Genomic DNA, 17,806 nt, shown 5'->3' with positions numbered 1-17,806 from the left:
GAAAAACAAATCCTGCTACTATTTCATAGTATGAATGCAGTTAGCATCATGGATGTTACTAGGGGGAATGAGGTAGTCATAAGACAATTTGAACAGTTATTGTCTGGGTTTTACATGTATGATGCAAATATGGATATAATAGCTCTCTGTGGATGTAAATAAAGAAAAACAAGTGATAAAACAATCAGTGAAACATTCAGGGATAAAACAGGAAGCGTCAACAAAGTTGAGCACCAGGCATTGACACGTGAAACTATAAATATTCACTTATTTTGGGGGTTTTCTTACATTTTGCATACAAAATAATAATCTAATAATGAAAAATATATATATTTTTTTTATTTTTCCCAACAAATTGAAGGTCTGTACCAACGTGTGTATGTTCATGTATGGTAAACATTCACAAATGGTTAAGACATGATTGAAGTGATGAGTTCTGCTGCCTAACAGAATACAAAATATGTGGTGTAAGATTATGATAGCTGTTCAAACATTGGAATATTGAAAACTTTAAAATTTTCTGGGATTGCACAATGCAAACCTGACACAAAGGATGGATACAAAAAAAAAAATGTGGACAGAACAGTGTATCTAACCTCTGGGAAGGACTTTGCAAGAGAAATATATTACCGTGTATATAAAGTTGAGACAGCATACTCCATCCAATCTTGGCCTACAGGAATGAGTCAAGGATATACATACCACAGACTGAAAAAATGATAAAACTGAGAGGTTGAATTACACAATCAAAATATCCATGGTGTTTTACATCAATTGACTGGAACAACTAATTCCGATTATGCCTGCAAATAAACACAAAGGATTGGGTGGCATGACTAACATTTATATATAAAACAAAGCCAGATCAAATTGGTCATGATTAGGGTTAACTGTTTGTCGTATATACAACCTGAAATACCTATTTACAGCCAAACACTTCTGTTGCTCATACTCGATAAGTAATCATCGCCTTAATATTTATACCTAAGCTTCAAGTAATCTTATTTGCTCACATTCTTGAAACCCAATACATTTGAGAAGTATTTGTTGGCTTTAGCTTGACTGCTGATCTCAGCTGCTTGTGGGTTAACTATCTCAAGTCCTTGAAGGGGAGTAAATGCTACACTGGAAGCTGTACCAGCTACCTGTCTTCTTACTGTTGTCTGACCGCCTAAAGATGTCTGACGCTGAACCTCCTTCTGCAGAGTTTTTGACAGACGCACTCTTGTCTTCTCATCTACCGTGATCTTGCGAATGCGCCCGGCACCACCCTTCCCCAGTGTTCCTCTAGTGTAGCCGAGGTCATCTTGATAAGCATCTTCTTCTATTTCACCAAAATTCATTCTAGACCAAACAAAATACATACAGTATTTAAATATATTTTCTGATTTTATTATACCAGACAAGTATACCTAATTAATAAGTTAATTCAATAAGATTAATAAGACAAATTTTGAGGTTATTACAGTAACTACAGTATATGTAAATTTTATACTTTCACATGTGTGAAGGTTAAGCACACTACAGTAGTGTCTCCTTCCATAAGATGAATAAATCATATTTGGTTCTGTAGAAGTCAGTTTTAAACAAATTATTGTAGTTTGGTATACTGTATATACCATTTTATACCCCATTGGCCTTGCCTAGGCTACAAATGATACAAAAATTAGGAAACTATGTCATGAATTATGAGCAGGATGCAAAGAAAGATCATCTACTGTGATCTTGTGGGTGAAATAAACTTCATCTGTGTCCTATTATATCAAACACCTATATGGGTGATAACTATTAAGAGTATAACATAAAATAATGGAGTAACCAACACAAGCAGATGATGAAGTCACAATAACATGGCTGCAGATGTATGTTTGGACATTATAACCAACACAATTGGCAGACTTTGACCTCTATATGAAAAGAGCAATAGTGTGGGAATGGCAATGCAAATGTTAAAGAAAAAGGCTTTTCATAAATAGGGTCCTGGTAATACAGTTGGATTAGTTCTCGACTCACAGTTGAGAATTCCAGGTTCAAATCCTGGTTGGGACAGAAATGGTTGGGCACATCACCTGTTCACCTAGCAGTAAGTAGGTACTGTACTCAGGATTGTTGTGGGGTTGCATCCTGGGCAGGGTCAGTAAATTGACCTTAGGGATGACCTTGATATAAGCCTAACATGTATGAATACACTCTTGCTGCCTGTCCCCCGACACAATGAATTATTATTATTATTAAAAGGGGGTATAAGCCTTCACTGTGTAGACCTGGTGTATACCTTGTGTTGGTTTTGGGGCTTAGCGACCCCGCGGCCCGGTCATCGCCCAGGCCTCCTTGTTGCTGGACTGGTCAACCAGGCTGTTGGATGCGGCTGCTTGCAGCCTGGCGTATGAATCACAGCCTGGTTGATCAGGTATCCTTTGGAGGTGTTTATCAAGTTTTTTCTTGAACACTGCGAGGGGATTGGCCAGTTCTGCCCCTTATGTGTAGTGGAAGCGTGTTGAACAGTCTTGGGCCTCTGATGTTGATAGAATTCTCTCTCTGAGTACCTATTGCACCCCTGTTTTTCAATGGGGGTATTGTGCACATCCTGCCATGCCTTCTGGTCTCATGTGATGTTATTTTTGTGTGCAAGTTGCAAGTTTGGGACCATCCCTTCTATTATTTTCCACATGTAAATTATTATGTATCTCTCCCACCTGCGCTCAAGAGAATACAGATTCAGGCATTTTAGTCGATCCCAATAGTTTAGATGTTTTACTGAGTGGATTCGAAAGGATCTCTGCACACTCTCCAGGTCAGCAATTTCTCCAGCTTTGAAAGGGCTGTCATTGTGCAACAATATTCCACTAGAGAGCACCAGTGTCAGGGCTTTATAAAACTTTACAAGTGGGACTTTCAATGGGATCTAGATAGGAACAATACTTACTATTTTGCCTGCAGAATCAAAATGTTAGCTCTTGGACTCCACCTGTATAATCATCAGTTGTCTAATATACTGACTTCCCAACCTATTTTTTATCTATCATATCTGCTACACATATTTCTAACACACATACCTTTCCAGGATGCAGCCCATAACAGTTGTTTAACTTCTAGGTACCTTTTTACTGCTAGGTGAATATAGGCATCAGATGAAAGTTATTAAATTTTGTTTCTGTCTCAGCTAAGAATGGATTACTGAGAGAATCCTGCAAATGGGCTATTCATGAATTAAGATAAGGTAATTAAGAGATCAAGAGGGAACAGGGTTTACATAGGGGGCAATAGTCAAAGTACAGCACAACCAGGAATGGGAGTGTTATAAGGACCGAACAAAGTACCAAAGGTAATGCCAACTATGGTGATCTTGTAATGATGGGACATTGGTTTCTGCACATAAGCTCTGGATAGCAAAAGAACAAATAACACTAACATTCATAGAAATTCTACAATCATAGGTATTCATATAAAAAGCACTACAAATGTAAACCTCCAAATCCATTAAGACATAAGTCATGCTTTGACAAGTTACAGCCCTGCTCCTGTGCCAGATAAGTCGATTATGGCTCATCATAGCCCATGCTACTTGAAACATTTTGTTCCAAGCAGCTGAATCTAAAACATCATCATCATCATCATGCTTTGACACTTACGAAAGCTAAACTGAGACAGAAAGAGGCAACATCCATGTTCCAGAAACAAAATAAGGCACACATTAACCAAAATCTTAAGCTTTTGAAGTGCAAACACATCTGTGTCTTATTTAATTGAAGCTGCAGGTAAAATGTGCAAAGGAAATATGACTTTCAGAAAGATTAGAACACCACTAGGTCTCATGTATAACTGAACTTACCTGTTTTGAGCTTTGCGCAAATCAGTGACTGCCATACGTTCCTTCATCTTCAAAACCCGACGGCCTCCACGCTTCTTTCCTGGAGCATCAATAGGCTGTGGCAATGGTTTGATTGCTTTAACTGGTGGAGGCTCTTGCAATTTATCAAGCTTTTTTTCTACTTCTTCTCTAAGGCGCAATCCTTCTGCCCCACATGGGCTGCCATGCATACTATCCACTCTTGCTGCCAAGGTTGCTTTTGCTGCGACAATACGAGCAGCTTTTGCACGAAGGTCTGGAGGAGTTTCCTGAACAATACTACAATAGTAAATGAATCCAGTGTGAGGCAACATGGAGGATTGTGCCATTCCAATCATAGTTTTCTTTTGCTTACCAACCAGCAAAACATTGCTTGCAGGGAGTTTTGCAAGATTGGTGAGTCCACCAGCTACTCCCATCAACTTGGCTGCTGTTGATGCACCAACAATGCAAGAAAGATTTGGGGCAATGAAGCTCATTCTACTCTCAACATAATCAAGAATTCTAATTTTAAATGCATTTAAATCTTGGGCCATTTTACATGCTTCCTCAATGGCAGCGAGCTCTTCATTTGTGAGAAGCGTTCCCTGTGTGGTGGACGCTGTGACACTCACCACCATGATGGTGGCCTGAGTTAGAATCTGGGCTAATGCTTCACTGTTTTTCACCTTGTCTACATCATTACCCAACTCTCTCACTGCATTAAGATATTCTAAAGAATTTACCACAAGTGACTCAAGCTCTGGGAATCTTACAGCATACTTTTCCTTAACAAATTTATGAATGGTACCAATTTCGTCATCAATATCTACATTAATATTATTGGCTTCAACAATCAACTTGTACTCTGGGTCAGCTTCAACCGGACCCTGTAAATCTTCAGACTTCCTCGGTTTTGAGGCATATTTTTCAATATGTTGCTTAATCTCCTTGAGTTTGTCTGAATCCCAGAGTCTCGCAACTTGCCTTACTGACCTCAAGCCGGGCTTGACGGCCAGTGGCACCTTGAAGTCCACTTCCATGGCGTCCCCAATTCCGTTCTTTCCATTTTCAGGATCTCTGTTTTGTATCTCGTTGGAGAGCAGTTCATCCTCCTCGCCATCCTCGAAATCATTGAGAAGCTCGTCCGCGAGGGACATGGTCGTCTTGCTGCAACGTTGTTGTTGTAAACACAACTGTGAGCGTTCGTCAGCGGTGCCCGCGGATTGTCCCTCCCGGCCAGATTATTCGCCAACACGAACCATAACTTCAAAATACGCAATCTAAAGAAAAAAAAAGTTTGTCTTGCTTAGCTAAATGAATTGTGGGGTTCAGTCCCTGAGCCCATTATGTGCCTCTGTAACCCTTTCCACTACCGCCCACAAGATGGGTATGGGGTACATAATAAATGAACTAAACTAACTAAACTAAACTCGAAATAGGAGGCCAGACATTTGAGACTAGTCTAACCCAACTTTTGAAGATGACTTGAGAGCCGAGGAGTGGGGGGGAGATACTAGAGAGAGACCACAGCCTCATACCCCCATCTAGTAATTAAATAAACAATTTGCTTGATTTCATAAAATGTCCTGTAGGTAATAATATTTTTACTATAAACTATAACGTCCAAGGACATTACATCATACAAAATTAAAGGGATACAAAAAAGATACAGTGGTCTACGTTCTGGACTTAAACTCTGACAAGAACTGCACCACAACAATCTTAAAGACAAGCAATTTATATTTGCTGGCTTCCTATCCGCGTCGAGGCCACTATAGAGAGATGGTGGCCCTCAGGTAAAATCAGATAAATAATTTGGTTTGCCTATCATGCATTACCACCATCACCCGTCCAATGGGTGATGGTAGAGAGGTTACAATCACCTATACATGCATTAATTACAGCTCAAATCAAATCAAATCAAATGTTTATTTAGGTAAGGTACATACATACAAGAGATTTTACAAAGAGTGATGGATTTATAGTTAGGGCTAGTACATACAATGCCTAAAGCCACTATTACGCAAAGCGTTTCGGGCAGTTAACAAACAGAAGATAATTGGCTACAATTTCTGGTAGTAGATAATTTTGAAAGAAATATTTACATATTGAACATCTGTTATAGAGCTGTCTCTAAACTCCTTTGTCTCTTCGGTCCGTTAATCCCAGGCAGAGTGAGACTAACTTGAGATTATCTTGAGATGATTTCAGGACTTAGCGTCCCCGAGACGTATGGGGATACCTTCTTATACCCGCCCAGTCGACTGTTGTGAGTGACATCCTGGGGAATGGTCAAATGTTGCATATATCCCAAGTATACTAGCATTTTCCATAAACGCCGCAAGGCACAGCACGAGGAAAATAGCCGCAAAGCAGACACACAGAGCCGCAAGGCCATTGCAAAGAGTGGGTCGGAAGGTCCCAAGAGTCCCCCCCAAAAAATGGGGTTCAGGCCCCAAGTCAAAGAGTGGGTTCACGCCCAAACAAGGTATAACTACTCTACTACTCCATCACATAGCGACGGAGGGTTAATGAATAATTCTGTGGGCACAATGTACATTTAGTCAGGTCGACATCAGCAGGTAATGAAAATTCCCAGAGATACTTATAGCCGAGTCTAAGTCGGGCAATCGTAACATCTATAAATCTGCTGATTTTATTGGATGATCCATTGACATGTGGTTCTTCTTGCATAATAGTACGATGATAGATGGCATAGCTTCTGTAGACTTCACTTTGTCTCAGATTTACAGACTGGGTTTGCTTCTCAGGTCGTCTTTAAGCAATCCATGGTTATAGTAAATTCCTTCTTTGAAGGTATATTCTTTAGTTAACTCAATCCTAACAAATTTAAGTTAGTCAATTTTTTTAGTCATCAGACTAGTATTCTCCAGATCCTGAACAAATACTTTTATGTACAGATATTACAGCAAAATATTACGATAAATATCAGTCATATTCTCAAAGGATCGCTTGTGAATTTTTAATTCTGATGCTATGTGAAATCCAAGAAAAATGTCACACTCGGTAAATATATATACTATAATCCTGACACCTGGCCGAGAGTATGATAATTTAGCAGTCAAGTACCCGAGGTTATATCATTCTGAACTATTGAAAGGAAATATAAAATTCCAGTTTGAACCGTCTGGCAGCCATGGTGAGGTTTGTTGTGATGGTAACCTAGCAACGCCGCCAGCAACAGTTGTTGTACAGCGGAGGTCGCTGGCTGCCAGTGTGCTGTGTGTGTGTGTGCTGTATATTGGAACCTTCCCTATTGTTTTTTTGCAGATATTGTGGGACAAAAATGGTAAATATAATATATTTATGTTATAACAAGAGTCATATTCCTTTCGGGAAAACAGCTTGTACCCGGCGTTAATTTGTGGAGACATAATAGCTTGTGCTAATATTTGTATACATCACTATGTAATTTGATGATTATAGAATGTCAGCGATGTCTCCCAACATCAATGTATACGGGTTGATGATACCAGCAGGGGTCGGTGGGGGTATCACCCGTCCATAGGCTCACCGTGAACCATCGCCCATTGCTCAGTGTAAACACACCGATATGATCAAATTTATTTAGGCACAAAAAAAAAATACATGGGATATGATACAATTTATACATTAATTTTAGTGACTAATATTATCTATACAAGGTGCATATAATTACACGCAACGCATGCTAAGTGTTAAAACTAACACATAGATTTTTTTTTTAATATCTTGTAATGCAATCGGCTTCGTTTTCAACGCACAATCGGGGATCTCCGATTCGATTTCTAGGCGATACGGAAATGGTTGGGCACGTTTCCTTTCACCTAATGCCTCTGTTCGCTTATCAGTAAATAGGTACTCCCCTGGGGTTAGGCAACTGTTGTGGGGGTTGTATTCTGGGGAGAGTCAGTAGTTCCACCAATATAGTCCATAAGGGGGTTTGTCATAGTAATTGTTATGCATCATTTAATAAAAGGCAGCAAGAATAGTATGCAGATAACATGTGCGAACTGCAATAATAAATATTATTGTGACTGTTTCATGGTGTGTAGAGTGAGCTCGGCCTGAGTGAGGAGCACCGGACCTGCATGTCGGGCTACCTGCGCTTCACTCGGTACCAGAGGGCCCACCGCCTCCGCTCCGTCGACGCCTGCTTCCAGGATGTTAAGGATTCCAGGTATGATCACACCTACCAGTTAGGGCGCCAGGGGGGCTCCAGGTTGGCCGCCAGGGGCACCAGGGGGGCTCCAGGTAGGCCGCCAGGGGCACCAGGGGGGGGCTCCAGGTAGACCGCCAGGGGCACCAGGGGGGCTCCAGGTAGGCCGCCAGGGGCACCAGGGGGGCTCCAGGTAGGCCGCCAGGGGCACCAGGTAGCCCGCCAGGGGCACCAGGAAGGCCACCAGGGACACCAGGTAGGGCGTCAGGGGCACTGAGAAGGGCACCAGGAATAATAACAAAATCCCATAAAGAAAACTGAAAGCCGAGTAACTAACGGTAAAACAGTGACAGCCCCGCTCCTGTGCCAGGTTAGTCCACTACGGGCTCACCATAGTCCGTGCTACTTGCAACCTTTTGTTCTGAGTAGCTGAAGCTAAAACAAGTGACACTGCGTGAGGGCATAATGGTCCATACGAGGCAGATCAGTATTCATATCCACTCAAACAAGATTGACACACGGAGACGTCTCTAGCCTCCACTCCAGTGATCCTACGTCTATCATGTGGTCATTTGTTCCATAAATCAACTATATTTGTAAATCACTGTTCATGCAGGTCTTTTCTGAATCTAAACTTACCCAATTTGTACCTCGTGTTTGGTCATGTGTTGTGTGTGTGTTATTCTACAAACATTACGCTTTCCGGTTTGTCAAGAAATTCTTTATGACATTGCTGTATATTATATGTGTGTATATCACGAAAATAAACACGTGATTAAGAATGTGACAGTGTCAGACCACGGAGGAAAATTGAAACAGGAATTTCCTTAAGTACTTTCGTATATTAATTCTGAAGATGTATTAATATACGAAAGTACTTAAGGAAATTCCTGTTTCAATTTTGCTCCGTGGTCTGACACTGACAGACACCAGACCACACCTTCTAGTGTGTGGTCTGGTCAAACTGCTGCCACAATATCTATAACACACTTTATTCCTATGTTTATTTATTGATTTTATAAATATTTATAAACATCAGTTTGTTGCATATTTCTGGGGGGAAAACTTTGAAAAATTGTATTATTGCACCAAACAATTTTTTTAATCAAATTCCTTATAGAAATCCTTTATTATATGCTAATGTGATAGCCGAGTGTCATAGAAATGATTTTAGTTGAAACTTGTTTTTGTCCAAGCATTTTGAAAAGTGTTCAAAATTTGTTGAATAATAGGTTTTTTATTTTTCTCCCTTCCTATTTATGCTACGATGCTGAGACTTGGACCAGTTGAAGCCCATTTCATCTATAACTACCAATTAAAGTTTGATTGAAATTGATCAACTTGTATTTTTTGGTGTGAGCCCCCCCCCCCCCCTTAAGAAGTAGTTACCATATTTATGAGTTAAAAATAATCGTGACTGAGGGGTTTAGATTCTCTCATATATTTGTATTTAATATGTATATAATCATCACATTTTAAGGGGCCACAATTAGATGAGTTAGTTGATGACTGTGACCATCGGCCTGGCTCCCGCAGACTGGCGGAGGAGACGTACACGTCGGAGGAGGTGACGGAGATGCTGGACGCCCTGGCGGACGTGGTGAGAGCGGAGGTGGAGACGGAGCTCATCCACGCCTCCCACACCACCTCCCTCCTCCTGGCCAAGCTCTTCACGCAGGCCCAGAAGTGGCACCTAGGCCTCTCCGTCGACACTTCCGATCTAGAGAACCAGTGAGTGAGGATGTCTCCAATGAAGACCAGACCACTCACCAGAAGATGAGGAGACGACGGCGTTTCGGTCCGTCCTGGACCATTATCAAGTCGATTCCATTATCAGATTCGACTTGATAATGATCCAGAACGGACCAAAAAGTCGTCGTCTTATCTTCTGGCGTGTGGTTTAGTAATATCTTCAGCTACGTTGTTGACACTCATCGCCTTGGTTTATCCAATGTTCTTACAGACGGGGGGGGGGGGGGGACGCTACGCCACTGAGACTATAGAACACAGGTGAAGACTTTTGGCTCATCTTACCAGAACTTTTCCTTGTCATATCTCAAGTCTTACTCTGCTAGTTTTTTTCCTGGAACATGGCCCGCCAGTTGGTTTACAACCAGATCTCCAGTTACTGCTGGGCGAACCGGACTAACAGCTAAAGATTTACGCCAAGTCTATCCTACCAGCCCAGGGCTCGAACCCGGATGAAATAGTTCGCAAGGCGTGGAATGGCGGCGCGCTCTCTCATGTTTCTTATGCAATTCTTCTTTTTTTCTCATTACCTCTCTTTAGTTCAGCGATGCTTTTTTGTTTCGTTCTCTCCCAAGAGGGAGAAGAGAAGGTGGGGGACTTGGGCATAATAACAGTCAACCAGTTATAAATTCATATCCATCCACATCACAACACCTTCCTACTCGAAGCTCCCTAAGACCTGCCCTCTCTCCCTCCTGCAGGGAACTTCTGGACGAGATAAAGAAGTTTGAGGACCAAGAACTTCAGCACCGTCCCAGCATGGAGCTGCCGTCGCCCAAGAGGAGGACCCTGGCGCCGCTCACGGAGGGCGAGGGACCCGTGGGCCTCCTGCAGGCGGAGATACAGAGACTCTCACGACACAACGACGAACTGACGGTGAAGTTGAAGCAAGCAGAGACCAGGGTAAGATGCCCTGGGTGTTTGAGTGTGGTTGTAAGGGATGAGTGTGTGAGGATCCAGATGGGGTCAGCATGCTTCCGTAGAACTATGACAAGCTGGTGGTGTGGGAGTACACATGTGCTTCCACACTGGCCAGCACCTTGTCTTCGGTACAGTGCAAATGGAGGGAAGCGGCGCTGCTTTTTTTAGGGAAACAGAGAAAACCATCAAATACAGAGTACCTGTACACTGATGCACCTGTGTTTGGATCGGCTAGGAAACCCTTGGCTCGTGGGGCAAATAAGCAATAAGGTTCATGAATTAGCTGGGCGTTAAACTGTTGGTGTAACTAAAAACAACAGAGCGACAAACTTCTTGTCTCAGCGCCTTTGTGTTGTGATTCAGAGAGGAAATGCCTGCTCCATCGTGGTCATGCGCCCGGCCCCCCCGAGGAGCTCAGCAAGCTTTTGAATTGTATTATATATGTGAAACCAGGTTGCAATATACATTATATATTCCGTTAGTTTGTTTCTTAAGCTAACTGAACAATGTCCTTTTCTATTTTAGAAGTCAAATTTAATGACAACAAACCTCTCACAAGCAGCCTGTGTCACAAGGGGCGAAGATCCTCTAACACCTTATAAACAGTTTGTTTATTGCACCCGCGTTGTTGACAGGCGACGGAGGCGACGAAGGGGAGGACAGAGATGAGCCTGAACCTGCAGGAGGCGCGCGAGGAGCTCAACAGACTGAAGCAGGCGGTAGCCAGCAGGCCCACCACTGATGACTTCACCGAGGTACTCACATCATTATATATACACTCGGGGTATATTTATATGGCTGCCCGGAGGAGGGGTTGTCTTTCTCCCTCCCCCCAGTATAGCATTGTCCTGCTCCCTATCGTCACCTGGCGTCACAGCCTGTCCACCTGACACACTCGTTAGCGTCACAGCCACAGCCTGTCCACGTGACACACTCGTTAGCGTCACAGCCACAGCCTGTCCACGTGACAACCCCCTCCTTAGCGTCACACCCCCTACCCTCCACACCCTGTTCAATACTCTGTTACCATGAATGTTTTCCTAGTTTACCGGCCCATTGTACTCCTGTCTGTTGCAGCTAGTGGAGGAGGTGGAGAAGATGAGGCTACAGCTGGCGACGCAGGAGGTGGTGAAGGATACCTCACACGACCAGCTGGCCACTGACCTCACCCTCTCCAGGCAAAGCCTGCTGCAGGTCAAGGCGCAGCTGCAGCTGGCAGAGAAGGTAAGATGGGTAGGTCAGCAGCTGGTTGGTACAGTTGGTCAAAGATACCAGCTGTGCCACCATAATGATACAAGGTGCCCAGCTGTAGTTATAACAGCAGACATTAAGTAAACGATCAGGTTGTCCTCGTTTTCTTATTGGTACACGAGTACGACCTATTTCCTGGCCAGGCTGTACGACGCCTAGTCGTGAGAGCACCCCAGCCACTCGCCCCTTGTAATGTCTTGGAAGTAAACTATCTGACTGCTGTGTTCTCATTGGCTGCGGGAATATCACGAGTAGGTTTTTTATATTCATCCTCCCTCCCCTCTCTCTATTCTCGTATTTTATTTTCATGACCCGAAACATTACGAAATTTGTAGATATCAGTCCCTCTGAAGCACCTCTTACATGATCTTACAACTTCCTTAGCGACCTTAGGCCGTGTCTGCACCCAATAAGGACATAATTCCCGTTATCGGGGACAGGAAGCCTGTAACTTAGGATTATCGAGGTCCCCCTAGGCCACCTACTAGGTCTTAGTTTTTACCACAGTTATCCAAGTAAGTGGGTTTACAGATCCAATGAAACATAGCTGATTTAATGAGCCATTCGCGGTTTCGCCTTAACTGATTATCCTTAAAATGAAACCCACACCACCTGACTAACTCTCCTGAAACAGCTAGGTGAGCAAAAAACAAAGGAGGCGTCATGTTGTTGCTGTTTTAGATTCAGCTACAGGGAACAAAGAGTTGCCAGTAGCACGGGCTATGATCATTAGACGTCGAGATGTAAGTCTGGTCCTAACCACACACTCAGACCTTCACACTCAGGAGAGTGCGAAAGACTTGGTGTAAATTCCTTACATAAATTTCACAAATACACAAGTGTGTGGGGTATTATCCTATGTTATTATGTCTGTGAGAACACATTACCACAATTTTATTTCGTCTGCCAACAGGAACTGGAGAGGAAGTTCTCCCAGACCGGAGCCTATCAGAACATGAAGAAGATGCTGAACAAGAAGAACGAACAGATCAAATCCATGAGGAAAAAGTTAGAAGTTTATGAGCCTGGTTCCGAAGACGTTACCGAGGACTGAGAGAGAGTGAAGTGAGGAGGAGAGTGAGGGAGTGGAGGCATATTGCTGCTTCCTCAGGAAACAAACATCTCGAAAGCATATCAGTCATTATAACACGGCAAATTTCGATTACATGCGAATGACGGACAGAATTTGTAACGTCTGAAGGTCCTCAGTAGTCCGGTAACTTTGCGTTACTCTAGGGGAGAGCACTAGGCCTGTCACACACTACCTTCCCCTAGTTAGTCAGACCTCACTATGGCGCACTGCTTCATGGCTGATGTTGCTCTGTGCTTCTTCTCTTTATGGGTGGTGTTGCTGTGCTTCTCCTCTTCATGGCTGATGTTGCTCTGTGCTTCTCCTCTTTATGGCTGGTGTTGCTGTGCTTCTCCTCTTTATGGCTGGTGTTGCTGTGCTTCTCCTCTTTATGGCTGGTGTTGCTGTGCTTCTCCTCTTTATGGCTGGTGTTGCTGTGCTTCTCCTCTTTATGGCTGGTGTTGCTGTGCTTCTCCTCTTCATGGCTGATGTTGCTCTGTGCTTCTCCTCTTTATGGCTGGTGTTGCTGTGCTTCTCCTCTTTATGGCTGGTGTTGCTGTGCTTCTCCTCTTTATGGCTGGTGTTGCTGTGCTTCTCCTCTTTATGGCTGATGTTGCTCTGTGCTTCTCCTCTTTATGGCTGGTGTTGCTGTGCTTCTCCTCTTTATGGCTGGTGTTGCTGTGCTTCTCCTCTTTATGGCTGGTGTTGCTGTGCTTCTCCTCTTTATGGCTGGTGTTGCTGTGCTTCTCCTCTTTATGGCTGGTGTTGCTGTGCTTCTCCTCGTTATATTTGGTTGATATTTGTACTTGGTTTCGATCCTATACTCACCTAGTTGTGCTTGCGGGGGTTGATTTTCGGCTCTTTGGTCCCGCCTCTCAACTGTCAATCAACAGGTGTACAGGTTCCTGAGCCTACTGGGCTCTATCTGATCTACAATTAAAACTGTTTATAGAGTCAGCCTCCACCACATTACTTCCTAATATATTCAATTTATTAACTACTCTGGCTCTAAAAAAATCTTTCTAATGTCGTTATGGCTCATTTGGGCACTCAGTTTCCACCTGTGTCCCCTAGTGCGTGTGCCCTTTGTGGTAAATAAACGGTCTTTGTCTACCCTAGCAATTCCCTTGAGAATCTTGTATGTGGTGATCATGTCCCCTCCCCTTAACTCTCCTGTCTTCCAGCGATGTGAGGTTTAATTCTCGTAGTTTCTCCTCATAGCTCATGCCCCTCAGCTCGGGCACTAGTCTGGTGGCAAACCTCTGAACCTTCTCCAATTTAGTTTATGCGTGAATATTTAGTTCGAGTTTGTGTGTTTGTTTCTCTCTACGATCCTCCTAGAAGGTGTCCGTAGTGTGTGAAACTCTCAGTGGTTCTCTCTTTCATTATATCTCTTATATATTATATATATAATGCTCCGAAAGGTGTACTCCGCGGCCTCGGCGTATATACACTGAGAGTATACTTTAGTCGTGAACTATGTTCATGGTTAAAGTGTATTTGGTGGTTGGTCAATACGATATTGTGGTGGCTTTAATACCTCTCCAGAGGTTGATAGGCTTTAGGTGACCACCAAACTACACCAACTGTGTGGAGAAAAGCATGCCGTTGAGGCCGAGAGCAGAGACGTTTAGGCCCGTGGGAGATCGCTAAAGATGATTGATTGATGAAGATTAAGTCACCCAAAAGGTGGCACGGGCACGAATAGCTCGTAAGTGGTGGCCCTTTTGAGCCATTACCAGTATCAATAGATGATACTGGAGATCTGTGGAGGTGAGACTTCACCCTGCGTGACGGGAGATGTCTCCCCGCTAAAGAAACCTTTGCATGGGGACTTTATAGCTCAATGTTCCAGCTGCTATTTCAACTTGCTGCTCTTTGCCGTCAAGTTTTACCATTGTTGAGTAGTAAGGTGGTGTTAAAACTGCTTTTTTTCGCACTTTGTAATCAACAACGGAGTTCATCCAATAAAATCAGCAGACTTCTAGATGTTACTACTGCTCGGCTTAGACTCGGTTACAAGTATCTCTGGGAATTCTCATTATCTGCTGATGTAGACCTGACCAAATGTAAACTGTGTCAACAAAATTATTCGCACATCCTCCGTCACTATGTGATGGAGTGCGAAAAGATACGTGAATTTAGAGACAATTCTATAACCAATGTTCCAGCGATGTGTAAATATTTCATTCAAAATGATCTGCTACCAGAAATTTTAACCAAATATCCCCAGTTTACTAACTGTAGGTAGTAACTAAGTGATTGTAACCTATCCACCGCTGCCCACTGGATGGGGGGGCGGTGTGCAGGATAAACATATCAATTGTGACACTAGCTCTCCACATATGTCAGTTGCTAAATTTAGAAACTTTAGATGTGGTCGATTTCGAACCTATTGTTGATGTGACGACTTATACTGAATTTTGAAACTAGTTCACCAAGATTGTAACTTGCTTAGCTAAATGAATTGTGGGGTTCAGTCCCTGAGCCCATTATGTGCCTCTGTAACCCTTTCCACTACCGCCCACAACATGGGTATGGGGTGCATAATAAATGAACTAAACTAACTAACAACGGAGTGTACGAATAGGTGAAGGGCCACGTCAGCTTGGACGAGCATAGCTCGAGCAATAGTTGACGTATATAAATATATATTATATAAGCACTGCATCATGAATTGTATTGATGAGTTATAGGTTCATCGCCTCCGTTCTCTGTGAGCATCGCTACTTCGTGACACACACTTGTGTATATTGTAAGCGCTACAGGCATATTTTTGTATTAATAATTATAGCTCTCTTTACTATACATAATATAACAACCTCCCAGTCACATACGAGTTTCTTTAGTGCCTTCATAAAGCTCAAGATTCTTTAAAGCTCAATTATTAATCTTACTTTTTCGGTCATATTTAACAACATATGTTTACAAGAAAGACTGCTACCAAAATATACTACATATATAATATATATATATATACATATATATATATATATATATATATATATATATATATATATATATATATATATATATATATATATATATATATATATATATATATATATATATATATATATATATATATGCTGTGAAAATATGGTGAGGTCCTGGACAATATTTACACTGCACACGACGTTCGTCACTGTTACAGTGTACACTCCACACTGTCATCCTCATCACCGTAACCACCTTCATTACACAGTCATCATCACCGTAACCGCCTTCATTACACAGTCATCATCACCGTAACCACCACCATGACCCCGGGCATCGCCGGGTACCCCATCTCGGCGTGTATAAAGTCAACGTTTCCAACGATCAATCATCATGTTGGAAATAACATGTAGGATGAAGCTTAGTGAGGATGGAGTCCGGAACTTTTCAATGTTAGCTGTTGATATGAATGGGGAGGAAGGGGGGAGGGGGTAGGGGGATTGACCCTGACCCGGAATGTCCTATGACCATCCCCCAACAACCACCAATCACCCTGCAAAGTTTGGTGAGGCTGGTGAATATAATAGCTAGGCACCGTTCCTTCACTCTCGCTTAATACCCCACAGCTCCTTGTCATCATACCCCAGCTTCTTGTCATCATACACCAGCTCCTTGTCCTCATACACCGGCTCCTTGTCCTCATACACCGGCTCCTTGTCCTCATATCCCAGCTCATTTTTCTCATACACCAGCTCCTTGTTCTCATACACCAGCTCCTTGTTCTCATACCCAAGTTCCTAGTCCTCATACCTCATCTCCTTGTCCACATACCTCATCTCCTTGCCCTCATATCCCAGGTCCTGGTCTTGTTTACCTTGTATTAATCAGTGTCTTTCACATCAAATATTTCCTCTGTTCGTGTACGCTGAATAAGACAAGCAAACAGCCAAGTGTACTCAGGGTGACCTTCCTTGACCTGACTGGGAGTGTCCATGACTCAAGCACATCAATATTCACCTTCAGTGTCCTAATACAGTGGCACTGACCGCCGACCCGCCGGCAACCTTTCACGTCACAGAAACACTTGCCTTGACCTTCCATGATCCAACACAGCACGAGAGGGGTGACCTTTGACCCTCCAGCAGCCTCCATTAGGGTTTAATTTCCAGTCGTGGCGGCCTGGGTTGCTCACACGCTGGGGTTAGCAACCAAGGCACACATGCAATTGCACAAATATTAAAAGGCCCTCCTCTTTCCTGTGGTGTAGTGTGACCCCCGAGTGGTGGTGTAGTGTGGCTTCATTTAAGAGGTGCCCCTTGGGAAGGGGTCATCGCCTCTCTTGACCCCTAACAAGTTCGTAAAATCATTTCCGATCACGCGGCCGAGCGCCACTTTCCCACCCCCGGGGGGCTGGTCTGTTTGGAACTTGCCCCTCACACCAGGAGGTCCTAGGCAGCTGCTCCGGTCCATAATCCCAGAAGGGGGGTCACACTGTGGGCCAAGAAGAGGCCAACATAAGAACTGCCTTTAGAAACTTGTGTAAGGAATCGTTCAGGACCCTGTATACCACTTATGTCAGACCAATCTTGGAATACGCAGCTTCAGCCTGGAGTCCATACCTAGTTAAACACAAGACAAAGTTATAAAAGATTCAGCGGGATGCCACCAGACTCGTCCCGGAACTGAGAGGTATGAGCTATGAGGAAAGGCTAAAGGAGCTGAACTTCACGTCCTTGGAAAACAGAAGAGTAAGGGAAGCTATGATAACCACCTACAAAATTCTCAGAGGAACTGACAGGGTGGACAAAGACAAACTCTCCAGCACGGATTGAACACGAACAAGGGGCCACAGGTGGAAACTTAGTACCCAGATGAGCCACAGAGACGT

General features: G+C 43.3%; 2 protein-coding genes across 2 annotated transcripts; one reads left to right on the top strand and one right to left on the bottom strand.

Moving 5' to 3' along the window:
• Positions 1 to 314: 314 nt before the first annotated feature.
• Prp31 (pre-mRNA processing factor 31) lies at positions 315 to 5,058 on the bottom strand. Its single transcript, XM_045740016.2, has 2 exons — positions 3,833 to 5,058; positions 315 to 1,344 (listed from the first exon to the last, which is right to left on the bottom strand). Exons 1-2 carry the CDS (start codon positions 4,987 to 4,989, stop codon positions 1,002 to 1,004), a joined length of 1,500 nt encoding a protein of 499 aa, XP_045595972.2. The 5' UTR covers positions 4,990 to 5,058; the 3' UTR covers positions 315 to 1,001.
• A 1,970-nt stretch (positions 5,059 to 7,028) lies between these two features.
• LOC123756731 (leucine zipper transcription factor-like protein 1) lies at positions 7,029 to 15,813 on the top strand. Its single transcript, XM_045740013.2, has 7 exons — positions 7,029 to 7,142; positions 7,888 to 8,012; positions 9,528 to 9,722; positions 10,442 to 10,643; positions 11,297 to 11,416; positions 11,739 to 11,885; positions 12,826 to 15,813. Exons 1-7 carry the CDS (start codon positions 7,140 to 7,142, stop codon positions 12,964 to 12,966), a joined length of 933 nt encoding a protein of 310 aa, XP_045595969.2. The 5' UTR covers positions 7,029 to 7,139; the 3' UTR covers positions 12,967 to 15,813.
• Positions 15,814 to 17,806: the final 1,993 nt, after the last annotated feature.

This window comes from Procambarus clarkii, chromosome 26 (assembly GCF_040958095.1).
Source record: "Procambarus clarkii isolate CNS0578487 chromosome 26, FALCON_Pclarkii_2.0, whole genome shotgun sequence".
Lineage (NCBI taxonomy): Eukaryota > Metazoa > Arthropoda > Malacostraca > Decapoda > Cambaridae > Procambarus > Procambarus clarkii.
The sequence above is the reverse complement of the archived record's forward strand: the minus strand, read 5'-3'. Positions and strand labels throughout refer to the sequence as shown.

Bases quoted from the DNA above. Each gene is read 5' to 3' on its own strand.
- Prp31 (XM_045740016.2), bottom strand. From the start codon at position 4,989: ATGTCCCTCGCGGACGAGCTTCTCAATGATTTCGAGGATGGCGAGGAG. The intron at 1,345-3,832 runs GTAAGTTCAGTT...TGTTTGGTCTAG, and splicing joins TTGCGCAAAGCTCAAAACAG to AATGAATTTTGGTGAAATAG.
- LOC123756731 (XM_045740013.2), top strand. The intron at 10,644-11,296 runs GTAAGATGCCCT...CGTTGTTGACAG, and splicing joins TGAAGCAAGCAGAGACCAGG to GCGACGGAGGCGACGAAGGG. The intron at 11,886-12,825 runs GTAAGATGGGTA...GTCTGCCAACAG, and splicing joins AGCTGCAGCTGGCAGAGAAG to GAACTGGAGAGGAAGTTCTC.